The 10661-nt window shown below is 47.5% G+C and overlaps 1 protein-coding gene across 4 annotated transcripts in view; it reads right to left on the reverse strand.

Annotated features, from left to right (window-relative positions):
* Positions 1-1844: 1844 nt before the first annotated feature.
* FAM115C (family with sequence similarity 115, member C) overlaps positions 1845-10661 on the reverse strand; it is a 34826-nt gene continuing 26009 nt past the window's right edge. For all 4 annotated transcript variants that reach the window (XM_010844844.1, XM_010844843.1, XM_010844847.1 and 1 more), the window contains exons 4-8: positions 10377-10471; positions 8931-9144; positions 8371-8610; positions 6025-6362; positions 1845-2980 (exon numbers count right to left, since the gene is read on the reverse strand). In XM_010844844.1, the coding sequence (XP_010843146.1) occupies positions 2738-2980; positions 6025-6362; positions 8371-8610; positions 8931-9144; positions 10377-10471 (1130 nt within the window). In that variant the 3' untranslated portion in view covers positions 1845-2737. The remainder of the gene's footprint in view (positions 2981-6024; positions 6363-8370; positions 8611-8930; positions 9145-10376; positions 10472-10661) is intronic.

A 10661-nucleotide genomic window follows, 5' to 3' on the forward strand; every position in this document is an offset into this window, starting at 1 on the left:
GTATCTTTCAAATCAACGATGGGACTTGATTTATGTAGAACCTTATAGGTCCACATGGAATAATTCATTTCTCCCTATGCCTTTAGTAATTACTAGGTGGCATGCTGATGGATGGGTTCCTCCTTTAGTGAGCTTCGATGGGACGGGTCCCATGCAGCCTGAGTTATGGAAAGGACTGGCTGCCATGGCACCTGTGATTTTACATAGACCTTTAAATGAACAAAGATATATCGTACGGGCCTGCTTGCATTCTCCCTATGCCTTTTTGTTGGCCAGCAATCAGAGTGATTTGGAAGTTTCTGAAGGAGAAACTGTTTACAATGTTATATGTGTGGATTGTTTTATATCAAAGCATGTTGATGGGAATGATTATAATAATTATAAGGCTGCGATGATTGTAAAGCAGCCACCATATTTGATGGTTCCTGTGAAATTAGAGGGACAACGGTTTGATGATTATGCATTGAAAGTTTTATATGAACTTAATGGCTTAATTTCTCGACCTAAGAGATTCATTGCAGCTCTGGTTGTGGGAATAACTGCCTTGATTGCCATAATTGCATCAGTTACGGTTTCTGCTGTTGCCCTGTCAAAAGAATTGCATACGGCCTCGTTTGTCGATCAGCTGTCCAAAACTGTCTCCGTAGCTCTTACTATGCAGGAAATTATAGATAAGAAAATAGAAAATAAGGTCAATGCTTTAGAAGAAGCAGTTCTGCTTATGGGGCAAGAAATTACAAATCTAAAAATTAAATTGTCTTTAAGGTGCCATGCTGAATTTAAATGGATGTGCGTTACCCCTCTACAAGTGAATGAGTCCATGCACTCTTGGGAATGCATTAGAAATCATATTTTAGGCATCTAGAATCATTCAGATTTTAGTATTGATATTTCTAAGTTTCATCAAGATATTCAGAATATGAAATAGGCAGAGTCTGACTTTTCCTCTCAATGGCTTTCTAATTCCCTCTTCTAAAATCTGGAGGGGGATCTTTCCCATGGATCCTTTTCTACAATAATGATTAATGCGGCCATGTGCTTATGCCTGTTAGTTCTGATTTGTGTAATAGCCCCGTGCCTTTTCAGGATACTCAGCCGAAGTGTCTCTGCTCTACCTACTGAGTTTTATACCTATGCTCTAAAAAATAAAAAAGGGGGCGATGTCGAGAGCCGTGTTAGGCATTACTGACAAAATGGAGGCACGGCCCCCAGCCCCCTCTCCTCATTCTGCAGGCACGCATCCCGGGATGAAGGAGTTAGGCCTTGTAATTCTGACTTGTCTTTTCCTCTCCTTGGCTGAGTTGACTGAAAAGGAATATTAAGGTGCTTATTGTTCTTAAGAGGAGCATGTGAAGGCACAAAGCCTTCTGCAGTTGTGTTCAGAAAATAATTCATAAAGTTAATTATTAACATTTGTTCAAGGACTTTTACAAAAGAGTGTTCCAGGATGAGCACATAGGCCGTAGCTTGAGGTCATGGGAGGGATTGATATCTGAAGCCTATTTGTCAGGAGAATGTTTATGGCAAAGTTTACTGAATTTAGGGCTTAGAAATAATTAAAATAGTTAAAGGTTAAAGATTTAAGGAATGGTGTAAAGTTAGCATATTTTACTATAGCTTATAGAAGTTAGGACTTTTTAGAGACACTATAGCTAGAAGCCTTTTTGAGAGATAGTGAGCTCAGGATGTTAGGGGCAAACAGGATTTAGGAAGATAAGTAGTAAACTGAGGAATGTAGCATGAGCTACAATGTAATCACAAGTTAACTATAGGACACATTAGAGGAGGTAGATATTAGATGACAAGGCTGATCCCCAGAGAATCACTGAAGCAGGAACTCTGTTTGAAGAGCAATAATGATTTATGGAGACAATAAATCTGGGAGAGGGGGAACTGAAAATGTCAAACCTCTGGCCTAATGTTTTTGTAAAAGTATAAAAGAGAATCTTAAACTTGGAATAAACAGGCGGTCCATAGAAAACTGAGAGGCTGTCTCATTTCTCTTGCCGACAGCGTCCATCTTTTTGGGTCGAATCCCTGGTTGCTGGAGCTGGACTCCGGCACTCAGGCACTGAATGCAAACGTCAAAGAGGTAGACTCTGAAGGGAGATTCAGTTCTCAGCTTGTCCACACAAAACTGGGCCGAAGAGCTCCCTTATGTGCACACAGGTGGTGATCAAACATGTTTTTTATCCCCATGTCATGAATAAGAATCCAGATGCACAGAGAGTTGAGTGACTTTACATAGAACCAAAGCTGGTTCACAGCCATCTCCATTAGAACAGCCTGTCTCTCTTACAATCAGAAAGCTTCTGAGAGCTGGAGATAAGAGGTTTGTTCAGGGCCAGCTGGGGTGAGGGAGTGATATCAGATTACAATGCAATCCAGAGTCTTTAAAATAATTGGTCATAAATAGAAGCCAAGAGCTTGCAGAAACTCAAAGAAACATCCTCTGCAGGAGAGCGAGGATGGTAAAGCAAGTCTCTGGGTGGCAGAGAGCATAGAGGCAGAGATACGAGAAAAGCAGCACAGCGGTGTTTTCCTGAGAAAGCTGGTTTCATTTTGTCTTAGCATCTTAAAGGACTTCCTGAGGACAGGCGGCAAAGGAGGATTCAGGCTCAGGGCGCACTAGCAAGAAACACAGGGAGGTGGAGTGGGCGAGTGATCACCCCCGCCCTTCTGTGGTCACCCCTGTTCCAAACACACACTGCTGGGTGCCCACTGTCGACATTGCAGTCTAGATGTACATCCTCATGGGATTTTCTTCCCACTCAGGCAGACAGGCCAGGCTAGAAGCCACTTCCTTCTCGACGGGCCAGCCCCAGGCCTCAAAGAACGGAGCCAGGTTCTTCTGCACCTTTTCAGAGAACTTCCTCACCCACAGGTTCATCTTGCCAGGGTTGTCATTGGGGATGTCAGAGAGGGTCTGGTACTCAGCAAAGAGCTGGGTGAACGGCTCCCACCCAAAGGCCTCCTGGAGCTGGAAAAGGAGGAAGGGGCAGAATGAGGTGTAAGTCTGTGAAATACTGCAGCATGCATGTTCACGAGTGTATCTCATTTCCTGTGATTTCTGTGTATGTGTTAAGTCGCTTCAGTTGTGTCCAACTCTTTGCCATTCCATGGAGTGCAGGCTCCCCCGTCCATGGGATTCTCCAGGCAAGAATACTGGAATGGGTTGCCATTTCCTTCTCCAGGGGATCTTCCTGACCCAGGGATTGAACTCGCATCTCTTACATCTCCCGCACTGGCAATGGGTTCTTTACCATCGGCGCCACTTGGGAAGCCATTGCTAGCTTTGCTTCTTTACTCGCCCCTGTCTCCCCATCTCACTTCTGATCATAAACAAGATCGTGTTGGCTCATTCCACTTTTTGGTCACAAACCCTGTACCCTTTGAATCTAGTAGGGGGCTACACAAGGAACCTAACTGTGAAAAGAGGTAAACCCTCAACAAATGACACTTATCTCTGTTATCTATAATTTCTTTAATTAAAAAGAAGTAGTATTCTCAGTTCCCAAGTGTTTTCTTGACTTAGGCATCAGACAGATTTGAGCTCGATTGAGATGGGAATTCGGTCCCCAAATCTGGGAACTTAAAATATCTTTCAGACATAATAAAATCTTTTTTTTTTTCTTGTTTTTCAAGCCATCTCAGACCTGTGACTATTTTCAAGGCTACCGTTTTTCTCTACAGGACACTGCTTTTGGAGCAAAACAAGAAATTAGCAGGCATGTCACAAGCGGTTCAACATATGAGTGACTCATACTTCATAGGGAAGAACCTACCTGAAAGCCATGGGTAGGAAACTCTTATTTGCTAAGATTATAGAAAGTTTTGATTCCTTGGTGGCTCAGACAGTAAAGGGTCTGCTGTAATGTGGGAGACCTGAGTTCTATCCCTGGGTTGGGAAGATCCTCTGGAGAAGGAAATGACAACCCACTCCAGTATTCTTGCCTAGAGAATCCCATGGACAGGGGAGCCTGATGGGCTACAGTCCATGGGGTTGCAAAGGGTCAAACATGACTGAGCGACTTCACTTTCACTTTCCACAGAAATTTAGAGCTAGCAGTGATCTTGGGGTTTCCAAGATCTCCCCCTGTTATGGAGGAGAATCCTCTGAGTCTGGGGTATGAAACCGCAGGGACAGGTGCACTTTGATCAGCTTCCCTGTGATCTCACGGCTGTGTCCTCACTGACGTGGCCTTGTGAGTCCTCCTGCTCATCTCTATTAATACATCACCACACTGAACATATTATTACACATATAACATTATGAAACATCTGCAGTGTGTCAGGTACTGCGCTAGGCCAAAATGATTAGGGCTCTCGTCCTTCTGGAGGTCCCTGGTCAACCCGAGAGACGGATGTGTAAGTAAACACATTACAAAAGAGGCTGGCTTGTCCAGGAGATGATGTCGGGAGAAGAGGACAAGAGAGCTGAGTTCGGACAGGTGATGTGACAGGAAACAGACAAGACGTTCAGCACATTTCAGCTGCAGGAGAGAAGCATGGGGAGACCAGAAGCTGAATCGGCAAATGAGTTCTTAGTGGGAAGCGGCTCCGTAAACTGCAGGATAATTAAGGAGGTGGGAAACTGGGAGCTGGAGTGTTGGTGAAGGTCTGATGATGAACGGCCTTCGTCACCCATCTAAGCATTTCCCCTTTCTTCTGAATGTGAAGGAGCACACTTGAGGGACTTAACCATGGAATATTCAGATTATTTTGGAGTTGGTGTGGAAGGTGGATTGAAGGTGGTTGAAGCAAGATGGGGGAAAAACTTAAGAGGCTTTTGGAGCGGACAGGAGGATGCAAAGGATCTGGGCTAAGGCAACGGCAGGAGGAAAGAAGGGAAGAAGACCTACCGCAGGTGGAGAAAACAGAAGGTGCCCATCTGTCCTGAGACCAAGTCTTGGACTCCAGGACGAGAGGTCTCCCCAGAGCTTTTGCAGAATGATACTCATGGTGAGTGGGTCAGCAGGTAGAGAGGAATGAGGGCTTTGCCTTACACTTCAGTGGCAACTACCATGTGGGGTCTGTTTCCCTGCAATCCTCAGACTGGCTCTAGAAGAATCCAGATCTGATACAATGCAGTTATCTCATTGACTGGGGCTGTCTCTCACTCAGATCTTCAGAAAATGAATGAAAAAAGAAAAATCAAAGTGAGGGTTTGGATGTGCAAAAGCCTGGGCTTGTCACTCCTGACCATAGGTTCTGGGCCCATCATTTAAATGTGTGATGTTTGTCAGGATGCTTAGACTCTCTAACTCAAGTGTGGCTGTGAAATGTGAGCCAAGACCATTATTTAGAGGGTCATAGCAGACAGGGCAGGAGATCTGACTGGGGCGTGGCTTTCACAGCTTGAAAATATTAAACTTCAAAGCAGGATGGGAGAGGGGAAAGGGATTTCTGCTTATGTCACAGGAAATCAACTCACTTTGAGACTTTGGTGTTCTTCTGTTGGGTTGGTTATTTACTTATTCATTCTGAAGACACTTTGGCTTCAAGTGGGTGGTGGAAACCTGACAATTTCGTTGACAGTTACCTCCTAAGAGGTCTTCTTGTGATGCAGTTGCCCCTCACACTATGAAGGGATGCAACACTCACTTGACCCCATAAAACTAAGGTGAGAGAAAGCAAAGCAAGACAATCACCATTTCCGAGGCACTCGTTAGGGGTCAAAGGACAAGCCAGTGAGTGGGAGAGACATGACTCAGTCTCAGGGGTGTTTTACTCAGAGTATCTGCTCTTGCCTGATATACCCAGAGACTGTATGTCTCTCTAGTTATTTTTTTCTCATAATAGTTGTCATTTTCTCTTACATATACAAAAGCACAGGATGTGAGTGGGGCAGGTGTCATTATCTGCATTTTAGAGATATTTGACCTGAGAGGCACCACCCCACAGCCAGGGAAGGTGGTGGGCAGGCTGGTGGGGGTGGAAAGGACTTGGAGAGTTCCTGAGATCTGGGATGCCCCATGATGGAGGGTCTGGGGGCACCCATCTCCCTGAATTTCTGCTCAGTACCTGCAGATATGTTTCCAGAGCTGTCCACACTTTCCAGTCGCACAGGGGGGCTCCCTTCTCCAGGTGTGTTTTGATCCTATTCTCCCGTTCTGGAGGGCTCAGAGCGGGGTGGGCCTGAGCCCTGGGGATGCCCAGGACCGTCTCGTGCACATACACCGACCACAGGTTGCAGGTGGCCTCGGTGGTGTGCGGGGGGAGCTCCCACTGCTCCCGCTGCTGGTTGTGGCCCAGCTCGTGCACGGGGCCCCAGAGCCCTCGGCTTCTCATGCCCGTCTCATCGATGAGCTCCGACACTGACTCCAGGTGGCACATGATGGGGTAGCCCGAGTGCATCCAGCCTGGGAACACAAAGGCAGAATGAGGCACGGGGGGAGGGTCCACCCAAACCCATCTCCCTTCGTTCCTCTCCACTGGGTAACTTTTCCTCACCATCCTGCCTGCACCCGATAATTCCAGAATCTCCCTGCTGACTTAGAAAGCTGATGCCCCCCTTGACTTGGTCCAAAGAGTGCCCAGCCTCCTTCCCATACTTCCACTCTGGAGTTACGCCTCCCGCTTTCTCTGGCCCCAAAGAATATTAATTCTTTACATAGCCATTCCCACTATAATTCAGTGCTTCCTTTCGTGTGAGTTTCCTTTGCATGCCAGTCTGCAACATTAGGTCTTGTATCCAAATCTGAGATCCTTGAGGCTAGGCAGTGTTATTCCTTCTCTTGTAGAAACCACTGTTGTCCAAATTCAACAATGCTTTTTAACAATGAAAATCTTGCCCTTTGTTAAAAGATTACAAATATGGCCAAAGGAATTTTTTTGAATTTTTCCCCCTTTTTTTAAGCAAAAGATGTCCTTCTTTTCTCTGCTGCTGCTGCTAAGTCACTTCAGTCGTGTCCGACTCTGTGGGACCCCATAGACAGCAGCCCACCAGGCTCCCCTGTCCCTGGGATTCTCCAGGCAAGAACACTGGAGTGGGTTGCCATTTCCTTCTCCAAAGCATGAAAGTGAAAAGTGAAAGTGAAGTCACTCAGTCGTGTCCGACTCTTAGTGACCCCGTGGACTGCAGCCCACCAGGCTCCTCCATCCATGGGATTTTTCCAGGCAAGAGTACTGGAGTGGGGTGCCATTGCCTTTTCTCTAAACCACTAAGTACTTAGTATTAAGTCTTTTTACCCCCTCTTTTCATTGCAAATCTGAATTATGGTTGAAGGAGATATCTCAGAGGTTATAATCTCTCCTTGAAAGAATCCTCACCAGCATCTTGAAGTCCTAGTACCAGTTTTTCTGAGACTGTTCCACCCTTCTGTGAATTCTTACCCTGTAGGTGAACATGATTTACCTTTTTGCATGTAAACATCTTTTCATCTCCATGTCTTCAGTGTAGTTTTCTCCCCTTACTTTACTGTTAAAATTATGCCTTACACATATTAGATATTTTAAAAGGCAAAATAAAAGTCAGCAGAAAGGAAGCAATAACAAAGATCAGACAGAAAATAACTAAAATAGAGTCAAAAACAATGGAAAAGATCAATAAATCCAAGAGCTGGTTTTTTGAAAGGACAGTCAACAAACTCTGGCCAGGCTCAGGAGAAGAGCAAGTGGACCCAAGTAAACAAAGTAACAAATGGTATTTCTCCCACAGAGATACAAAAAATCCTAAGAGAATCACCAGTCCAGGTTTGATGCAGGATACAGGATGCTTGGGGCTGGTGCACTGGGATGACCCAGAGGGATGGTATGGGGAGGGAGGTGGGAGGGGGGTTCAGGATTGGGAACACGTATACACCCGTGGTGGATTCATGTTGATGTATGGCAAAACCAATACAATATTGTAAAGTAATTAGCCTCCAATTAAAATAAATAAATTTTAAAAAAGGAGGGGAAAAAAAGAATACTATGAACAGTTACATGCCAACAACCTGGACAAGAAGAAATGGACAAGTTTCTTGGACCAGTTTCTAGAAACACACAGCCTGTGCAAACTGCGACAAGAAGAAACAGACAATTTGAACAGATCACTCACTCACTAGAAGTGAAACAGAATCGATATATAGAAAAATACCTCGGTACAAACAAAAAGTCCAGGACTGGATGGCTTCACTGAGGAACTCTACCCAACAAACACAGTAGAATTTATACCGATCTTTCTCAAACTCCCAAAAGACCGAAGCGGACAGAATCCACCCAAAACCATTCTAGGAAGCTGTCATCACTCTGATACCAAAACCAGACAAGGACACTACAGAAAGGAAGGAAGAAAGAATGAAAGAAAGAAAACAACAGGCCCAAAGAAATGCAAAATAGTAAAGAAAAGGTGTCTACCCGCTAGGAGCATCCCTCTGGAGCACCTACCGGCTGAGATCTGCACATCAGCAACAATCCTCTCTGGACGGCGGAAAGGGAAGGGCTGGGCCGCCAGCCTGGCTATAGCCTCCATCATCTCATCCCAGAGGCGGAGCAAGGGCTCTGGGTCCTCCAGGGCCCGCAGGTCTGCAGTCGGCACCGTCAAGATGATGTTGTCTGTCGCCAGCTCTCCCCAGGGAGCCGGGCTCTCCTGAATACAGCTCCTCCACGCCTCCAGGGATGTCTCACCTAGGCATAAACATCATGGAACCGTCCCCCACTTCCTCCAGCTCCCTTGAACTGACCAGGAGGAGGACACTGAGATAAGGGACGATTACCATGCACGACTACATGCTGTGCAGAGAAGGACGGGCCCCCAGACCCTCCCCTCTGTTCTACCCTGAAGTCTCCATGGACACAGGGATTTCTCATTCCTGCCTCCACTGCCATCTCCAGCAGTGCCTTCTCCTCCTGTCCACCAATCCTTTCGCCTCCGCTCCTTGGCAACCAGCCCACAACTACACAGCATTCCCTGCTCTCCTTCTCCCCTCCACGTTCAGTCCACTCACCCAGCTTGTAATACGGGGCAGGCACAGCCCTCTTGATGGTGATGGACACGGGCCCCAGGTTACAGCCCGTGGGCACGATGACGTAGAGAAGGCCGCCCCAGAGGTTGGAGACCAATTGTTCGGTCCTGTCCATATGGCACTGGTGAGTCACCACAGGGGCTCGAGACAGCTTGCTGGCACTCATCAAGTCATCGGTGTGGCAGCCAATCTGTAACTGGAAAGGGAATTGCACCATGCTGGTTCCCTGGGCTGTGGTTGCGGGGTTGTGTGTGGGAGGTTCTGAGAAAACTCCAGCCTCCCCTTTCTGTAAGTGGTGCATGCAAACCATGAGATGGTAGCACTCTAAAAGTCATATGCACTGAACGGTACGTAGAATCATATTTCTAGGGATTTAAACAGCTCCACAGTGGACTGACTTCCCTGGTAGCTCAGTAGGTAAAGAATTTGCCTGCAGAGCAGGAGACCTAGGTTCGATCCCTGGGTTGGGAAGATCCCTTGGAGAAGGAAATCCCATGGACAGAGGAGCCTACCGGGCTACAGTGCATGGGATCGCAAGTTGGACATGACTTAGCGACTAAACCACCACCACCACCACAGTGGACCACCATCAGGCAGACCAGACATAACCCTGAGGCTGATATTGATTAGCAGCTCATGGTGCCTCTGTACTAGACAGAACCTGGGCTCCTACACCAGGGATCAAGCCCCTGAGGCGGTTCTGATGCCGGGAATAAGGCAGAGGGAATCCTTGGCCGCCCTTCGTGCCAGACAGGAGGCCCATCAGACACAGTGGGACATGGGATGAGGGCTCATCCCAGCCTCCCTTCCTGCTCAGACAGATAGAGTGCATCTCGTCTGGAGGCCTGGGACTGCTTTTCTCAGGGTTACTGCAAGTGAGCGCGAGAAGGGAGACTGACCCCCAAGAGACCCTAACTGTGGTAGGAAGTGACCCTCAGAATTGAGGCAGAAGCAATTTTAATTTGGCATCATGGTCTATTTTTGTGAGTGACGGGGTTATGCACACCCTTTAGAGATGAAGGTAAAGATGTAAAACCCAGAAAGGCCGGGCCGGGGAAATGCCTGCGGTTCAGAATATGTCCGGTGTCCTTTCCCCCACATTCCCGTCGGAAGGTGGAGAGCTGAAGGCTTGTCTTAGAGGACTTGGTCTGAGGGGAGGAGCTCTACACACGCACTCAGTTGGGTCCTCCTCTCTGCAACCCCATGGACTGCAGCCCGCCAGGCTCCTCTGTGTCCATGGGATTTTTCCAGGCCAGACTACTGGGAGCGGGTAGCCATTTCCTTCTGCAGGGAGTCACTCCCTTAGGCTCCCAGAAGCTTAGTGGCTTCACCTGTAACGTGGATAGGACGATGCCTTCCTGCACTCTGGCAGAAGAGCAGTGAGCTGGATGAGAATGAAAGGAGGCAGTGGCGGGGTCTGAGCCTTACCTTCAGGCCGGCACAGGCTGCAGCTTCACACAAGCAGACTTCTGTAAGTTGTCCGTTTGGGAGGTAAAGCCCTGTACTCATCCAGGCATCATCGCCTGGGTGACAAAAGGCACAGCAAAGGCTGAGTTATTCCCCTGCTCCGCGCCTCGCAGCACCTCCCAGAGGTACAGCCCTGCCCTGCACACCTCAGCTCATCCATGCTTCCTGCCTGAAGCCCACCTAAGCCCAGGGCAGAACCCCACTCCCATCTCCTTGACACAGCATTTCCCCCACCCCGTGTTCTCT

This window comes from Bison bison, unplaced genomic scaffold, assembly GCF_000754665.1.
Source record: "Bison bison bison isolate TAMUID 2011002044 unplaced genomic scaffold, Bison_UMD1.0 scf7180017864211, whole genome shotgun sequence".
Taxonomy (NCBI): Eukaryota; Metazoa; Chordata; class Mammalia; order Artiodactyla; family Bovidae; genus Bison; species Bison bison.